The 18,893-nt window shown below is 37.4% G+C and overlaps 3 protein-coding genes across 15 annotated transcripts; 1 reads left to right on the plus strand and 2 right to left on the minus strand.

Moving 5' to 3' along the window:
* The first annotated feature begins 452 nt into the window (after positions 1-452).
* Positions 453-6,495, plus strand: LOC103709632 (uncharacterized). 11 transcript variants are annotated; one of them, XM_039132916.3, is made up of 6 exons: positions 453-591; positions 1,838-2,206; positions 3,255-3,359; positions 3,466-3,513; positions 5,877-6,095; positions 6,263-6,495. In XM_039132916.3, exons 2-6 carry the CDS (start codon positions 1,940-1,942, stop codon positions 6,350-6,352), a joined length of 729 nt encoding a protein of 242 aa, XP_038988844.1. In that variant the 5' UTR covers positions 453-591; positions 1,838-1,939; the 3' UTR covers positions 6,353-6,495. The 11 variants fall into 11 exon arrangements, with proteins under 11 accessions (XP_038988844.1, XP_088570010.1, XP_038988840.1 ...); XM_088713884.2 differs by having other exon boundaries at positions 559-698; positions 6,210-6,495; XM_039132912.3 differs by having other exon boundaries at positions 559-698.
* Positions 6,496-7,622: 1,127 nt separating this feature from the next.
* On the minus strand, positions 7,623-12,597 carry LOC103709633 (C2H2 and C2HC zinc fingers superfamily protein). 3 transcript variants are annotated; one of them, XM_088713889.2, is made up of 6 exons: positions 12,500-12,597; positions 10,989-11,188; positions 10,778-10,860; positions 10,354-10,432; positions 8,651-8,710; positions 7,712-8,024 (listed from the first exon to the last, which is right to left on the minus strand). In XM_088713889.2, exons 2-6 carry the CDS (start codon positions 11,116-11,118, stop codon positions 7,915-7,917), a joined length of 462 nt encoding a protein of 153 aa, XP_088570015.1. In that variant the 5' UTR covers positions 11,119-11,188; positions 12,500-12,597; the 3' UTR covers positions 7,712-7,914. The 3 variants fall into 3 exon arrangements, with proteins under 3 accessions (XP_008793300.2, XP_088570015.1, XP_008793301.2); XM_008795078.5 differs by lacking the exon at positions 12,500-12,597 and having other exon boundaries at positions 7,623-8,024; positions 10,989-11,257; XM_008795079.5 differs by lacking the exon at positions 12,500-12,597 and having other exon boundaries at positions 10,778-10,857; positions 10,989-11,258.
* Positions 12,598-12,758: 161 nt separating this feature from the next.
* On the minus strand, positions 12,759-18,412 carry LOC103709635 (shaggy-related protein kinase alpha). Its single transcript, XM_039132911.3, has 13 exons — positions 18,029-18,412; positions 16,354-16,544; positions 16,136-16,228; positions 15,786-15,845; positions 15,250-15,522; positions 14,761-14,835; positions 14,404-14,460; positions 14,180-14,320; positions 14,031-14,081; positions 13,739-13,834; positions 13,556-13,639; positions 13,312-13,414; positions 12,759-13,202 (listed from the first exon to the last, which is right to left on the minus strand). The coding sequence occupies exons 2-13, from the start codon at positions 16,465-16,467 to the stop codon at positions 13,120-13,122; spliced, it is 1,230 nt and encodes a 409-aa protein (XP_038988839.1). The 5' UTR covers positions 16,468-16,544; positions 18,029-18,412; the 3' UTR covers positions 12,759-13,119.
* Between the last annotated feature and the right edge of the window lie 481 nt (positions 18,413-18,893).

Consider the following 18,893-nt stretch of genomic DNA (forward strand, 5'->3'; position numbering starts at 1 on the left):
TTTTGTGATAAATTTTTCATCCATGATATCTTCAAGGACTCACCAACTTTAATTACTTTCTAATATTCGTTTGACATCTTGATATACTTGCTCTTGTAGGACTAAACTCTAATCTGACATCATATAATAATTTTTAACACCTGGCTCTTATTTTTTTTTGTTGACACTCTCTTGAATCTACCAATAGTAATTCTTTTATATAGACTTATTGTAATCAATACTAATTTAATATATGGTTGATAGCTAAGATAAAATTTTTAGAGAGTGCGATCCACTAATTATATGGAGGCTATGCATCATATGTATATATGGATATGAATATATATATATATATATATATATATATATATATATATATATATATATATATATATAAAAAGAATTAAAACAAAAGAAGGGAGAAAAGGAAGTAAGAAAAGCAAGGAATCATAACAAATGCGACTCGCAGGTTAATTTGTTCTCTTCCTCTTCCTTTATCGCTATCTAATCTCGTGTCCTTGATCTCTGCTGCAATCGCTATCCTGTTTGAAAGAGACCCAACACCATCTTCTGTCTGCTCGCTTTTTATATCCTCCCCTATCTCCCATCAAGGCGAGTTCTGATCTCGCTCATCGTCACCCACGACGGCCATTTTATTCATATAAAAATCGGTTTTTTCGAATCGTTTTTCGTTTTCTCCGTCTTTTGAATGGTAAAAGGTGAGAACCTTGACGGGTTGGTCGATGAACTGGTGCTGAAAATTTCTGTCAAAATACTTTTTTTTCCGTCATGTTTCTTGCGTTTTTTGATCTTCGATTGGATTTGCTAGGCTGCTTCGTGTGTGATGTCCTTTGATGCGTTTGAAATCTTTGATTTTATCGAATTGTGTCTCTATTTCCATGAATCAGTTCACATGCCCATCCTCATAACTAGAGCAGATTCCCGCCAATTATCGTAAGTAAAAGCTGAAAACTTTCATGATTCTATTGTTTTCTAATCTTGGGTTAGTTTCTTTAGTTCGCATCGTCTAATTCCGATGTCAGTGGTGTATTAGGCTTTCTTGAAACTTCCCAACTGGTTGCTGGGGCTTTTGATCATTGAGGGGATTCATGCTTTCTAATCCATTAAAGAGGGAGTAGTTGTTAGTCCATTCATGGATTTTAGTCTTCTGCTGTGATCAAATGGAGGCTTTCGATGGCCCAATTTATTGAACTATCTCTGATGCCTAGTTGTATGTTGATAGTCTTCTTTGCTTGCCCTTTAATTTCATTCAATCAAGTGCTGTGCTATTTTGTGTTATTTCATTTTCCTTTTTGGAATTTCCCTTTTTGTACTCTTAATCAAGTTTCTGTCTCTATGCATATGACTTGTCTCGGAGTTTCTGTAAGAATACTACGTTTTTTCTTATATTTGCGGCAAATATTTGCTGAGATGGTACCTCTTCCCTTCTATTTTTGGTGATTTTTTGGCAACTGGTCTTGGGTTGCAAAAAGGAGATGCAGTTATTACTGCAAGGGTATCTCATCATTCACAGGATTTGGCTCTGACAAATTTCTCAGTTTTGATGTCTTTTCCATCTAAATTCTACTTGTTTGGCTTTAGAGCGCCCACTGTTTTGGGTTTCTTTATGAAGATTTGTTCTAACTGGCCTGTTCTGAGCTCCTTCTAACTTTTTTGCTTGATCTCAGCATGTGTTATTGGTTCCAAGTCAACTGAAGTGGTAGCAAGAATTTCTTTTTTTTTTTTTCTTGTACAGTGGAATGCATTTGATATTCACAATCAATACTGTCTCTGACTTGATTTGTTTCTTCATCATTTTACTTGAATTGATTATCTATTATTTTCTTATCTGAAGCAGTTTGTAGAACAATCAACTACATTTGGTTGCTGGTACAAAGAGAGCATATATAATTGAACTAATTAAGGATTCATTAGCTTAATATACCTGAAATTACGATAAATGGGTTCGGAAGGGCCTTCAGTGATAACTGTTCATGCTACTGGATTCAAGAAATTTCATGGGGTTTCTGAGAATCCAACAGAAACAATTGTCAGTAATCTGAAGAAATTCATGGAAAAGAAAGGATTGCCAAAAGGCCTTGTTCTTGGGAACTGCAAGGTTCTTGACACTGCTGGACAGGGAGCACTTGGTCCACTTTATGAACTATTTGAGTCTTCTGTGAGTGGACGAGACAATGAATCTTCGAATGTGGGGCCAGTCATTTGGGTCAGTTGCTCAACTTCTCTCTCTCTCTCTCTCTCTCCTAGGATCAATCATCATGTGATTTAGTGACTATTTGAGGAAATTGTGCAAGAAATAGACATTTTGTCTAAAATTATCCAAAGAAGCATATAAAGAAAATAACTGTCCACCTTTTAATTCATAACAGAAAATCCTCTCTTTATAGCCCTCTTGGATTTTTAACTTCTCCAAGTACCTCATTTTGCAGCATTACATATTTAATATGTTGGACATCAGTGTTCTTGGTAAGGATTCATATTAATGTACTGAATCATACTTTAGATGACAAAACAAGGTGCTCTGAAAAGTATGCATCATTGGAGGCTAGTACCAGGATGGTATTAAGTAATCTAATAACATCTTTCAAGTGTTATTATTCTCGGGGAACAAATCCTGTTACTCCTCCTTATCTTGTTCTTTTGAGCTGTGATTTTGTAACCAAATAACATCAGCAGACATGACAACTTAGCTTGGATATGGCATTGTGACGGTTTAGAGCCGCCAGAAAAGCTTAACTTTAGTTCTATTTCAAAGGATCTATATAATGCATTCCATCTAGATTTCATGGCCAGATAGGTTCTATAAGATTCGTGAATTTTACAGTAAATGCTCAGTTAACCTGATTCTTAAACTTGATATGTTGACTGTTATTATATCAGTAAGAAAGTGGGTGCTATTTTCTTTATTAGCAGTTTGGTATCTGACCCACTCTAATTGATGAGTTTGGTTGAATCTGCTGCAAAACTTGTAATGATTTTTCTTAATAGGCCACTTGATTGTCAACAATGCATTATAGTTCTTTATTTATGTGATTTCAGTCACGTACTGCATCTAGTCAGTCACTATCCATTCACATCTCATCATGTACACTATTTCTTTCGCTATCACTTAGTCGTGTTTTTTCTGCTTCATCCTCCCTTAGCTATCCTTGCAGACTTGATTATTGCTTATTTTTAACATGGTTACCTACCTCCGATTCCAATTTATTTCTTTCATGCATGTTTTTTTTTATCTTGTTTTGATGCTTCATCAGATCCATTTTGGAGTCAATAGTGGTGCAACAAGGTTTGCCATTGAGAATCAAGCATTCAATGAGGCTACTTTTCGTTGTCCAGATGAGCTAGGATGGAAACCTCAGGTTAAATCTGCTTTGCAATGTTGTTCTTTTTATCATTAGTTTCTACATTAATTTTATATATTTTAAATTCTTTGATATCAATTTTTCTTTGTTGTTTGTATTGCAGAGGCTTCCCATTGTACCTTCTGATGGAAGCATCTCACGAACACGTCAGGTATGCTTGCTTTGATGGCACTTATATTTGTTTCTTTTATGTTGACAAGATTTGGTGGAGCCTAGTTCATACTGTCAGGTAATAGATAATTTCTTTTCAAAATAATTTTCTAATGATCTTTTTTTGACATATATATGGCCATTGAGAGGCTTCCAGATTCTATCATATTCTATCATGGTAGATTAATTTGTGGGCATTAATGGGAAACATATAAATAAATGTTGTGTCAGACATTTGGCCGTTTAATTCCCTTTTCCAGAAGTTGTACCGCAACTGTTGATCAATTTTTCTTGCCAACAGTTACTTTTCCTCAAAGCTTTATAATTTTCTTGTAACATCCATTATCATCAGGAGCCACAAACTCATTCATTTAGCCTTCTCATATGTTGCAGTGACATGAGCTTGTGTCTGAGGAGCCTGCAGCTCATCCTTGCCCATATTCTTGAGAACTAGGATGCCTGACTGAAATCGGATGTGGGTGGGATTCGAACCCATGATTCATATCAATGTCACTGGTATCGACAACCAGTGGCTTGACCAACTCAGCCAGTTGGTTCCCTCATGTCACACTTCATATTAGCAAGTCTTTATCTCAATGGATCTACAAGATTAATGGTTAATTGAGTAGTTAAAAGCTTCAAATGATGTAATGGGTCTATATCTAGGAATTTATGAGGACCTTTGCCGCACTTGCTGAGATAACTGTTGTTCCCAAGTTGTTGGATGGCCATCATTCATTTTTATTGGCTTGAAGGCTGAACTAAAGAATGACTTACTTTTTGTATGAAGACATTGAAGTTACTAAATAGCCTATCACAGTTTCACTCATCTCTTTCATCATGTTGTCAACTTTATAGTATTATTTCAAGTCTCATACAGACTCCTCGTTCCTTGTTTACAAGAACTCCCTATATCCGTTTTCGCACCTTTTTATTCTTTTTATAACAAGATCATTATTCAAGAAGCTAGATCTTAACTTCCTTTACGATATGTCTAGGCCTTTAGGTTACTTATGTTTCTCATTGTTATTATGCAAGGTCTCTAGCTGATCCATTGTCATATGCTTTTATGTTAGTCACTCAGATCTAAAACTTCTATAGGATGGGGTGAGTTGCTCATGATCCTACTCATAATATAAATTTGTTTGTTACTTAGTGTGTCTTACCATTTCTTGGTTAGAAATGACTGGTACTGAGGCATGTAATCATTGTTCTGTGCTGCATTCATTATGTCCTGAAGCTTGATATTTTTACTTGTCTCTTTTTTCCATCCGTTATTGACTTCATATTCTGGTGTATCTTGTTATTGTGTGATTGGGTTGCTGATGTCCTTACTCATCTCTATTTGGAGATTCTTTTCTCTCTTGAGAAGTTATGAAGCTGAACGTTATTTAGTTTTTGAGTGTCAAGATGGAATATTGTACTATGGTGATACTGCTCTGAACTAGCCATCTTTCGTGCCTGAGTACATGGGGCTTACTAACACCACTCCAACAACCTTAGTTTGTGACAATGAATAAGCTTATCCGGAACCATCCAAGTCAGCATGTGTCCCTGGTTACAACTTGTTGATATTTGACTCTTGGAAGTCCACGATGTCAAAATTTATAAACGTAATTAAGTCAATTAGATATGTAAAGAAAACAATGTACTTCTGAAGCATGATAGAAAATGTAGACATTGTAGCCACGAAGAGAAAATTAATCAGGGAAGATATTTCCTTTCTTTATTTTGGAAGATTTTATAATTTTAATCTATATTTTGGAAGATTTTATATTTCCTTTCTTTATTTTGGAAGATTTTATAATTTTAATCTATATTAGTTGATTAGATAAATATGCACTGTAAGGTCTTGTTCCTAGATCTTGATATCTTGCTTTTACTTGCCAAATTGTCCAACCTGTCTTGAACTCCAAGTTCCTGTCCATGTCTGCGCCATCGTGAAGATATATGGATTGAATACCATGTTTGTGATATGATTTCCCTTAAGTTTTCCTTTTAAAAGATTTCCATGTTTCTTCTTGATTATAAAGACATTTATCTAAGAGCCAACATATGTAATATCAACAATTACTATCAGACATTTATGGGACACTTGGTTTAGGCATTTAGCTGATACTGGTACTACCTTTGAATAAAAGTCATAATTTACCAGAAGAAAATTGTTTGGAAGATCATTCAAGAAGGTCGAACCGGAAAATTATTTATGAATATATATGATCACATATGTATATTTTGATAATTTTCCCTTTCACTATCTTTATTATTGTGGTTTGAAAAATTTATCAGAGAAAATCTTGCTTTTTCAGTTTCACATATTTTTCAAGCTTTAAGAAGGGTTCCTTTTTCTTGGTAATTTCACAGACTTCACTTCCTGTTAATGAAATTGTCAATGGCTTAGCCAAGATGGGATATGATGTAATGCCTTCAGATGATGCTGGTCGATTTGTGTGCAATTATGTCTACTATCAATCTCTCCGGTTTGCAGAGCAACACCGAATCAAATCTCTCTTTGTACATGTTCCTCTCTTCTTGACAATTGATGAGAATTCCCAGATGCAGTTTGCTGCTTCCCTTTTGGAGGTACTTGCTTCCTTGCACTAGTACTTCTCTCGTTTCTACGAAGAAAGGTCCCTCTGCAGAAAGCTCTTTTTTCCATTCGGACCTTTGACATTTCAAGCGGTTGGGTATTTTTAGGCTAAAGAAAATGCGCATTTGTTTGGTAGTCCAAGTCTTTGTATGTCTTGAAGGTATGTGCGCAAAGATGGCTGATGAAATCCACTGGAGAAGTTCATATGCTCGTGTTTGTTCCATCCTCGTATGTGCAGAAAGATGGCTGATGAAATTCCTGTATGCTTCGTAGGATGCAAAGCAATGCTTGTGTGTATGTATTTTCGTTAGATCTTTCTTGCAGGACATGAATCTTGTAAAGAAGTCTATATATTGCTCTAATAAATTTCGAGAAAATTGCTGTTGCCACTCATCTCAGTGGGTGTTATTATGGTTGGCATGAAGTTCGCTGCTATCATCATGCCCACCTTGTCCAGTTTCATCTATTTTGATTTATATCAACGCTTCATGGAGATTGGATACTATTTTTTCTTGTGATAGCATGACAAATTGAGTAGCACTTCAACAACTCGGCCTTCATTATCTCACAGACTAGCTTGAATGCTAGAAAGCAGCAAACTTGTTGCCATTAGATTCAAAGTTTTAATAGCATCCATCCAGATGGGATCTTATTCATGATAAGACACATTATCTAAATTAAATTCAGATACCCTAATAGATTGCTCTTCGCTTGGTTAACTTTTTGGGCTGAATGGTGGTGCTACCATCCTGGTACCTTATGATGATGAGCATTTACATCTATTTATTTCTTATGTACAAGATCCATGAATGCAAGTTTGTGCCTAGCCAAGACATGAGTTGAGATCTAAACAAGAAGAATGCCAAATTTCAGGTAATGTGGTACAGGATCAAGTCTTGCAGGCTAGAATGACTTTTCAAATCAGTTCTATGGCAAGTCGGGCGTGGCTGGCTGATATGTTGTTTGGTGAAGTCCATATAACAAGTGTTTCCACCATCAAACCTCAGCTCTGGCAACCAAACTTTTTTCTCAAGTAGAAAAATTTCCCTTCTTTGCATCTTTCATCTGACAGTTCAAACTCATCATATAGAAGTACTCAGCATCCATTTTAACAAATTCACCACAAACCTTGTCAAGAGTCCAGCAGAACTATTGATATGCCATACCCTGATGATGTTCAAATTAATCCAGTCTCCATTTAAATCAATAAGCTTCTTGCGATCAACCCTTTTCTCCATGGCATGTAATGCAAGCATATGATGTCATGCTTGTTTTCACCTGACATTTGCTTTCTATTTCTTCGGCTGCTCCTCCTTCCTGGTTAAATTTTTAACCGTTGCCATGTTCCGTGCCAAACAGAAAAAGGATCATCATATTCAAAAAATAAAAGAGCAGATAACAGTGTCTTCATTAGCATTGAAGGAGATTATTGGCTACAAAAAAACATCGTAGGAAATGAATAATAAAATCTTCATCAACTCTCATTATCATTTCTTTAAAATGTCCCGGCGCCTCCATACTTCTAATAATTGTTGCTTGCTTCATTCCGCAAATATTTTTTTCTGAAGTTCTGAACAAGAATCAGCACTATCAACAGAAAACATAAATATGGACATAACCCTGTTGATAATATTATCATTATGGAATTCCAGCAAGTCATGACAAGATCACTTAAAATTACAAGTTAATAAACTTCATGAATGTTTTGAGCATATGCCCTTCGGTATAAGGGTTCACTTGTCGTGGATTCAATTCTTCATGTACATGCACACTATGAAGTTGGCCACAGGCTTCTTGAGATTTCAACGAGATTTATCCCCAGTCCACAAAGGCAAGAGGTGAATAACCCCTCTCTGGAGGTGGTCTCAGTGATGGAGGTAACTTGCCCCATGAAACTCCTGTGTGATCTAAGACCATGTCCCCTGTGTATAACCACAAAAGGAAAAAAAATTAATGCACATGGATTAGTTATAGAAAAAATTTACTTGTGAGCATTGCCGTCAGGCAGTAATACACAGAAAGAGGATTTAAAGGTTAAGATTACCAATATCCACCGGGAAACTTTTAATGGAGTTAAAGCGACGTAGAGGGCTCATGGGCAACAGAAGAGCATTGTGACAGAGTAATTGGATGACAAGGAATTATATGGAACACAAAAGAAGCTATAATCATATCTATGTATCAGCATGAGGAATCCTACCATACTAGTTCCACACAAGGTCAAATCTTCTATCTGTGAGAATGAAGATGTCATTACTACAATCCATCGTACTGATAGTAGCAATCAGGTATCATGTAGTAATATATCTAAATTAGTATAGCTTTACAAATGTCATGCACCTATTTCTAAAATAGTAGAAAATGATAGCAAGATTTAGCTTCAAAGTATATGCTAATCAAATATGATAACCTGGATAGGAATCCAAAATCATCAATTTTTAATTTAATTTACTTTTGCCTCACCATTTACATTTTCTTCCTAGCTATCTCTTTTTGGTATGCTTTATTTTTTATACATGTATGTAAAACCTAGTGTCTGTTGATTTACCTGACAGAATTCGATTACCCAAAAAATTAGGTGATTGTACTGTCTCAACAAAATTCAACCCTGCGAAAAGAAAAAAAAAATAATTGTCAAAAGTTAAAGCAGAAATTTTTGCTATAACATTTTCAGCGATGGAACATGGATAATTCTATAAAGCAATTGAATAAATGCCGCGTAAAGTCATGAGCATCCTCATTCTTTTTGTTGAAGTTTCAAAAATATTCAGATTTCTTTAGATGTTGGCAATGACATGCCAAAAACATTTCTGAAATATCTGTGCATCCTGTTGTGATATCAAGTAATTGTTTCAACTTTTGAAGAGCACTTCTGATGCCCATTGATTAAGGGACAGACTTTAATTCAATGTCTACTTGAGCCAGCCAGAAGGAACTCGAGCTGTTAAATGAATCTGAGTAACAAATAAGTAAATCTAGTAATATCAAGGGTTAGAAGGGGACTCAATGCAGAGAACCAAATATGGCTTCAAGCATCCATCAAAGTATTGAATCCTCCAATATAGAGTAGCATCAGAACCCCAATGACAAAGCACTACTCATATTTGGACACTCATTTTCAGTAGACGACTAGTAGGTGCTGCCAGATCCCCCAGCGACAGACTACTAATAAACTGACATAAACTATCTGGATGCCAGGTGATGTAAACTTGCTAAGGGTGTAGTCAGATATATCCGGTCTACATCTAATCCATATCTGCTTCAGATATGAACCAGATACAGATAGAGATGTGGATACATAATTATGCAACTCTTTTTTGGATAAAGATATAAGAAGGATAATCCATATTTATATATGGATGCTGCATAATATTAATGTATACATATGCCTACCCATTCCAATATCAAGTCCATAATTCATGTTTACATAGCTTTAGATCTATATATTTTCCCATCCAGTTTGGAGTTGATAATGCCCTTCAAACAACATCCTTTTCCCATTCTCTCTCACCTTTCAAACTTCCCCAAGCTTGCATCCGATGCAAATCCTTGTATACTGACATGTAACATGGATATCGGTTGCCCTCACTTTGTATTTCTCTTAATCACACTAAGCATAAACATGATTTCAAGTATTTGATTAAGTCCTTGTACTCCTAGTTGTCATCAGAAAGCAGCTGTTCGTAAAATTATCCATGAGTCTCTTGTCTGTAGGTAATCTGCTCACCTAAGTTCAGTTAATTATGGACACATCAAGAAACCAACAGGATGGTGAACAGTCATGGCTTCAAGTAATGATCATATCATTACTTCAAGACTCAAGTCCTTTAGATGCTACTTCAAGTAATTATCATGTCATTTATAAACATAATATAGTGGCACTGCAAAGTCAATCACTTTTTAGTAAAACAAAATATGGCTGGTACTTCGAATGAGGTGTTCTGAAGTAATATCATGACAATATGGTCACTTTTCCTGCCACGATTATGGCTTTGCTAGAACCTAAACATGTTTGTAACTACATTCAGAAGCACAATCACTCTCTAAACCATCATGAAAGTCATTTTTTCCCACAAAAAAGAACTTGTCTACGTGCTGCCAGCGAGAGCTAGGAGTAATTAATAGTGCCAACCACATCACTGAATATTTACAACAATTTATTAACTTGTCATCTTTCCTTGAAAGGAATCAACAGATAATGCATACAATTAAACAATAAAAAGAATCAAAACTCTATCATAAGCAACTCACCGGATACTGCTGGAGTTGGATTTGCACCATCTCGCTTTGGATGAAAATATTTACATGCATCTCCATACTTGCAGGTTCCCTACCACACCAATCACACACATACTGGTAAAATAATTCCAGAATTTGATATTTGGAGAAAATCCCCCTAGTATAGCCCTAAATCCTTTCAAACCTGCATTCCTTTTTATTGAGACAAAGATCGAAGTTATGTCTTATTTATTCTTTTCTTTTCATTTTTTTAAACTTCTCTCAAATTTCTACTAAAATTATAACTATTATCCAATAAAGATGCAAACTTTTCCCCTAAAGTTGTCATCTTGAATGATGTATGCTCATTGAATACAGGCATTCTTCGATTTTCCAACCTTTTTCGCGAGAAGAAGCGAGGAAAGTGAAAAAGAAGAGAACATGGGTATTTCTTTACCGTGCGAACGAAATGATGGCAGACTCCTTTGGCCAAGCTCCCATCGGGTTGAAGAAGAGGCCCGCCACCATGTGCCTCCGCTGCTGCTCCATATATTATAGAAAGAAAAGATGTTAAGACCAAAGCACGCATGAGGGCTGTTTGTGGATATGCGTCAGAAAGAAAGAAAGGGAGCGTAGCATTCGACAGAAAGCTAATACTACCCTCCTACCTTTGAAGGAGTCATACCAGAGGGCACGGGCGCGCTGGTGCTGGAGGCCCTGAAGGTGGCGCCTCCGGGCGGAGGGCGTGTCCTGGAATTGCTTGTCGCAGTAGTCGCAGTAGTACTTCCCCAAAGGCATCCTCTCGGTCTCGCACGCCCTTCTCTCCCTTCCTCGCTTCTCTTATATGGGTGTCAAGGAGGTCAATTGGCTGCAAGGAGGGTTCCTTGAGGTTGGATTTTCATGTTTATGGGCTAGACTTAATTTCAACGGCTCGCGCAAGACACTAATTTTGAATCTTCAAATGCGTGCAGTTGGGTTTAGCCTGATGCCCGTTAGAATCCCAACTTTTGTGGCATAATACATTGCATAAGGGTGAGATTTGATAAGAAGCGAAGTGAAATAGAGAGTAGGGGTGGCATTGCATAACTGTATGCGTAATCTTTTAACATGTTTCAACCCATTGTAAATTCGATTAGATTATTTGTTTAATAAAATAATCATGTTCTTATCTAGATTTTTGACCCATTTCATAAATTATTTTTGTCTATTCTCTATTTGACCCAATCTATATCTTATCTAATCCGGCCCGAAGGATTTATGTTTCTTCATTGCACGTCGCTTCAAGATCTATGCAGGTAGATAAATCTAATAGGCATGATATCTGCCGTCTTGTTTTTGGAAGCATCCTTATGATTGATGGGATTTCTTAAGAAAATGCATGAATTCTTGCAATAACAAATCATATAATTCATGAATCATTGAATATATTCCTCATTTTGATTCTTAAAAAATATTTAGAAGTACTCAATTAAGAAAATTATTAAATATTTTTTAATTATTCAAGGAATTTCTTATTATAATTACATTTCCAAGGTCTTGAAGAGATCAAGAATGAATCCCTTTCTCTCTCTCTCATTCTCTCACAGCAGAGATTGCGACTTCTACTACCATCATGAGGATTCAAATAGACCAACTTTCGAGCCTAGAAGTACCTTGCAATGCGCATGCATGCAAAACCGACCTGACCCAGACCCAATCATGCGAAGAAAGACGACGATTTTGTGGCTAATGATATCAACAACGTTGGACCAACGGTCATCCACAAGATTGATCATGCATGCAAGCAAAATTTGATTTACAGGTTCATCATCATTCAGCCTCACGCAAAGCTAACGATTGCATGCGAAAGCAGATCATAAGGTGGAAGAGAAACATCAAACACTGGCCCAGAACTAGCGTTTAGTGCTCATGGAACTAGCTACATCACCCATGCATAGTTTCACGCCTGACCCCAAATGGAAGCAGTACGACTGAAGCTTGTGCCACATCACCGGATGAAAAAATTGGCCGGCATCATGGGTTAATGGTATGTAGCATGCATTCTCAAGGGTTATAACAGGACCAGGTAATTAACCAGTCCTCTGGTGTTATACTCCACTTGTTGCAGTTCACAAAATTTCAGCATTAGGATTCAAACATAACTTTTACTATGAAAATAATAATAATAAAAAACAATTACCTGAAGCCCCAGAAGCAGTAAAGAGGCTAACCAACATGAGCAAAGACTGAAACGATCCAAGACACGGCAGAACACTGTAGATGGCTAAAGCAAACTTCAAGATAAGTATTGTTTATATATATATATCCTCGCACAAAGTTGATGAAACAACCGAACGGGAGCTGTTCAATAATGATGGCCCATAATCCTGATTAACAAATCAATATGAGCAACCTTGAGATACGAATGATGCAAGATGAGCGGCGAAGGGGCAATGATGTTTTCCCTAACAGGAATAACACGACAATATCATATTGGAACCCGGAAACAGCATTTCGATCCATATTTCGAATAAATCAACAAAACAAAGGCAATCTCTCTACTCTCTACATATAATGTTATAAATCTACAGTGATGGATGACAGAAACCAAGGGTTAACAGAGACCCATAGAGGTTCTGGGCGTAGCAGAAGCTTCTCGGACTACTTCACAGAACAAGGCAGTGATGGAAATACACACAACATAGCAACATAGTTTCATCCGACCACCTCCGCCACCAACTCCCAAATCTCAGAAGATTCGCATTTCTTCCCTACAGCACATACCCGGGCTATTTTTAGGCAATCATTCTATCGACGAGCTTATAATCCTAGGAAGGCACATTGCTTTCTCGCATGCTCTGGAATCAACTTCGATAAGATCTCCATTGGCACACCTTTCAACTCTGATCATCAACATGGAACAAATAAATCACTGAGGTCATTGCAGGCAAACAAATTCTTGCTGATAGTGAAGCTACAGTAAAACTAACAATTATTTCTATCAAGACTTACCATGAGGCTTGAAATTAAAGAGAGGGGGCAGAAAACGACCATTTGGTAGACGGGTACTTGGATCACGAAGCTCATCAAAAAATGGATGAATCAATGCATCCAGCTGCAAAGATAAATAATATATTAGGCATGTGTGTGGACTCTTCTTCTTTTTTTTTTTTCAGGGTGGGGGAGGGGGATGATGCAGAGAAGCTTGTGTTTTGCTGTGCATAGTAATTGCATGGCATTCCCTCAGAATACTTACAGCAGTACATCGCAGGTTTGGGGAGTACTGAAGGAGTCTAGACACAAGATCCACAGCCTCAGGCGGCATTCTTTTATGGAAGATCTGATCAGACACATGAAAATATTAGATTACAAGAAATAAAGAGCCATCATAGAACATGGCTCCAAAATAAAGTAGGAAACAAGGGAAGCCAATTCATACCTTGTGCCATGGGTGAGCTTTAATCTGTGGGAATTTAAACTCTGTATAATTTGGGTTCATGCATTTGATTTCTTCCCTTGTTGGGGTGCCTAAGACCTGTAAAAAAAAAAAAATAAAGATGTGTGAGTTAAATACACATATACAAAAAAAAAATATAAATGCACATGCACACCCCCACATACATATATACATATACATGCAATTACACACACATATATGCATATGTATATGTACACATATAGCATGTTGAGAGGGTGTGCGCAGAAAAATACCCCGGCCAGAGTAACATTACCTTGATTATTTCAACAAGCTGGTCAACTCCACTGTCGCCAGGAAAGAGAGGCTGTTGAAAGACAGTCATATTTATTGATGAGTTATGGCAATTAAAATTACTAAGAGCCCAAGTCATTTTAGCGAGTAATTGTAGATGTGTTTGTCTACCTGTCCTAGTAGGAGTTCAGCAAGAACACAGCCAGCAGACCAGATGTCGATTGCTGTGGTGTACTCGGTTGCACCAAATATAAGCTCAGGAGCTCTATAGTATCTTGAGCAGATATAGGATATATTTGGTTCTCCCTTCACCTGTTAGCTCCAAAAATAAATATATCAACTAACACTACAATAAGAATAACATCAATCTCAGTTCCATGTACAAAAACACGTACCAAAACTTTTGCACTACCAAAGTCACAGAGTTTCAGCTGATGAGTATGTGGGTTGACCTGTTGAAGAATAAACGCATGGTCCAGTTATTCAATGTAAATTGCGAGTTAATGTAAGGAAACAACTTATAGAAATATGCCATCATATCTGTCAATGTATTTTGACACTAGTAAGTACATACGATATTTTCAGTCCACTACTGACCTCTCTAGATAATGAAACTCTCAATATGATTGATCAGTTTAAATTATCGTTTTTATGCATCCGTCTTTATCGGTAGGAATAAGGTGTTCATATTAAAATGCTGAGCTTAGCATGAACTAAGAGGAATAAATAGGCATTATGTTTAGTAAGCATACCAGAAGATTTTGTGGCTTAATGTCTCTGTGGCACACTCCAATGCTGCCATGAATATAAGCCAATGCTCTGCAGATCTGTTAAAATATCAAAACAGAATAAGAAAAAGCCAGCTTACATAGATTTCCAGAATTACTTCCCCAAAGCAATCAACTAAAATACTTGCAATTCAATGTCTTGAACAGACTGAATCTAACTTTAAAAAGCACATGGGTGTTTATCTGAACAAATAACAAAATAAATGTTCAGCAAGTGCAATACCTGTTGCAAGTCTTAAAATAATTATCAATTTAATAACTCTAGCCTCTATTAAAGTGTCTAACAATATTAATACCAAATTACATGTAACAGGAACAGCCTAAAAACAACAGAATTGTGCATCATTCTCACTTGATAAACTATGACTCACAGGGTAAAAAGAACATGAACAAAAAGTTCTCAAAAAGGAAATCACATGCAAAGACCACATAACAACAAAGACTCGTTCTTACCTGGTACATGTAAAGTTTCACATATATTAGTGGCATACGTTGGTTCATCTTGTTGTAGTGTTTGACAACACGATGAACAGTCTCGGGCACATATTCAAGTACCAAGTTAAGATATAGCTCATCCTTCTCAGTTGTTGAAAAGAAGCAATGCTTCAGAGAAACAATATTTGGATGATCAAGAAGACGCATGGTTTGCAGCTCACGGTTCTTGTACCTCTTGTCTTGAAGAACCTTCTTTATTGCTACTGTTTCGCCTGTCTCCAGACACTTTGCCTATTAAAGGGGAAAAAACAAAAGGTGAAAAAATTAGTACATTCAATCTCATTGGCACACAGATAAGTTTGTCAAATAAAAAAAAGAAAAGAAAATTGTAAATGATGCATATAGTAAGACTGGAATAGTCACATTAAACCAACATTATGCAGGCATGTTCTACTTATCTAATCAGTAAATAGACAAAAATGGTGCACACGCACATTCCTCTAACAAACTATGATGACATAACTTTAGACAACAGCTATGGTTATTAAACAAACCTGGAACACAATTCCAAATGATCCATGTCCTACGACTCGCTCAGCCATATAGCTTATAGTCTGCCATTAAGAGGGAGAACTTCTATAGTAAGACTTTGCAGTCAATACAACAATCAATAAATGAAATAAAGTGCAGAAATGAAGTGATATTGAAGATCATAGAAGTTGATAGCTATTTATGTTGCCAATCCCCATATAAGAAATCAAATTTAAGCAAAATGTTGTTCTGTGAGGTGTTAATAGCTCTACTCCACCATACCAAAAAGGCATTTCAACTGATTAAGAGTTTAAAAATCAAAAATTTCAGTATTATGTTGAATGTCATAACCAATAATGATTACTGCTTTTACCTGTTTTGGCTGGCCATTTCTTCCACCAATAGTGGTTACAATTATATGACCAGTTTCGGTCCCGTTGCCATCAACAACTGTTGCTTCCACCTCCTGTGCAGGTTCAGCAGATTAGAAATCAATACATGCGACAGGCCAATTTCTAAACACAAGATAATGTCTATTTCCAACCTAGTGTCACAGAAAAGCGATATAAATGAAAAAGCATGCCAGTCTACCTTGTCATCCCTTATCTTCATATCATTCATCTCATCTGGCAATCTGTCCATACCAACACTAGTGCCACTGGCATTTTTCATCCCTGATGAAGTCACCACACTCGCTGAAGACATCTGGTGCAAATACCTAAAACAATCTGAATTCAATGGATTGCACAAGCGACTTTGTCAAGGTGAGCCAATTCATTTACCTGGAAAATATATGATGATATTTGTCAGCATACACAGAAAAGATGCAATGTAATACTCACATTCATTTCTCTTCATGTAAAAGAATTAAATCATTGTATAAAAATATACACAGGAGATTCAATGAAGGATTAAAAATAAATTAGGCAGGAAGCATTAACAGGAACTCATGTATAAAGTAGGCTGAAAAGCACGATTAAAGTTTATAGAAAAACCAAAACAGAATGTAAGTTCAAATTAATATACTCACCCATGACTAGAGAATGACAAAGATACTCTGATGCCTAAAATGTAACACCAAGAATAATCCAAACTTGCAGTTGCATATTTTCATACATAGCAAAAAAAAATAGTCATCCAAAAAAGCCATCAGATGTCGAACTTGCAAAGCTTGACTACTTGCATCCTCATTGACCATGCAACCAAATTTCTCAAATCGACAATAGAATTTGCTTGAAATTAGCCAGCATACAAAATGTTCAATAATTATCCTTCAAACTGAATTCCAGAATATCTACAGTTCACACAAAATACTAATACTACTAAGATAGGAATGTGTATAATTAGTTCAATTCTAGCAAGATATCATCCATCCCCAATGGACCCAATTTTCCACATCAATCACACCATCCATTAATGGTAAACGCCTGTAATTATCCAAGCAAAAATACACCACCCGTTCATGCATGAATAACGACAAACAGAAGTACGCTACATCGTCACCCGAAACGGCAATTCAAGGTTCGAATACACTACCAAATTTCAGAGCCACAAAAACGAATTTTCATTCAGTCCACGATGAGTTTCTCGAAAGTACTTAAATAAATTTTGCTTCTTGTTGGAGTGATCAATTCTCGCACTATCTTCACAAAGAATGTATACATTTCCTAAACGAACGACAGAAGAGCGGCATAAGGAAAAAGACGCCCGAAATTGCTTGAATGCTGCAAAGATCGCATGCTACCACCAGCCTAACCTAGATACCGCCCTAAATCATAAAGACAGAAAGAAAAACAACAAAAAATGGAGGAAAAAGAAATCTTCCCCAGGATGCGGAGGAGGACAAGAAAGGGGAAAAAAGACTCAAACGATACAAGACCTAAAACCATATCAGACAATTCAGATCAAAGGATCGAAAAATATCCAAAAATCACTCTTTTCCTTAGAAACAAAAGAGAGAAGAGAGGGGGGGGGGGGGGGGGTAGTATGGAATTTTATTCCAAAAACATTTTTTTGACAACTGCAACATCTCCACGGATCCGCTGGAAAGCAAGAATCAAAAAAGAATCACTTCAAAAAGGCAATCAAAACGCAAAAATCGGAAAACCCTAACGAAAAACTGCAACAAAGATCAGACATCCGCGGAAGACGGGAAGAACGCAACACGGATCCGCTCAGAAAAATCATAAACCGATCCAACGAAGCAGATAATTCTTCCAAAAACCACAGAAAATAAAACAAATGCGGGCGCAAAGGAGATCCTCACGAGATCCAGCCGACGCCTCCGGAGATCGCCGCTCCGATCTGCCTAATCACGTCAAAACAACGAAACGGCGACACAGATACCGAGCAATCAACCCTCCTCTTTCCCCTCTCGATTCCGACGACAAAGATCGTGTTGGCTTTCTTCTTATCTCTCGTTTTCTCTCGCTCAAATTTCTGGTTCTTTTTTCTTCGGTGGCGAGGTCTGATGACGAGTTGGAGGAGAGTGTCAAAGAAGAATGGGAGAAAAAAAAGGCTGGATTTTAAGGGTCGCTCTATGTTGACCGTTCAAACTCGAAGTGATTAAACCAATTTTGGCTTTTTCCTTTCGCAACTTTACTTATATGCCAATACCCCCACCGACGCTCCTCAACCCTCCGCTAAATACACCCCCCCTATTGCTCAGGACACCCTCCAAAAATTAAAAAAAAAATACCCAAACTAACCTTTAGTGTAATTACCATATTGCCCTTGAAATTTTCTCAGTACACCCCCCTTCCTCCTCCTCCGTTTCGTGCTCCGTTCGGCACTGGATCGCCGAACAAAATGCTTCTGTTCGGCTGAACGGTGCCGAACAGAAGGCTTCTGTTCGGCGATCCAGTGCCGAACAGAAGGCTTCTGTTCGGCAACCCTCAACCGAACAGAATCCTTCTGTTCGGCGGAGGGGAGGGGAGGAGGGGTAGGAGGGTGGGGAGGAGGCGGCGGAGGGGGGAGGGGTAGGAGGGGTAGTTGGAGGAGGGGGAGGTGGAGGAGGAGGAGGAGGAGGGGGAGGTGGAGGAGAAGGGGGAGGAGGGGTAGGAGGAGGAGGAGGAATGGGAGCAGGGAGGAATAGGGGGTGGAGGAGGAGGCAAAGAAGGGGAAGAAGGCGG

Source organism: Phoenix dactylifera, chromosome 17, assembly GCF_051530095.1.
Source record: "Phoenix dactylifera cultivar Ajwa chromosome 17, Ajwa_hap1_PhDact_Kaust_v1.1, whole genome shotgun sequence".
NCBI lineage: Eukaryota > Viridiplantae > Streptophyta > Magnoliopsida > Arecales > Arecaceae > Phoenix > Phoenix dactylifera.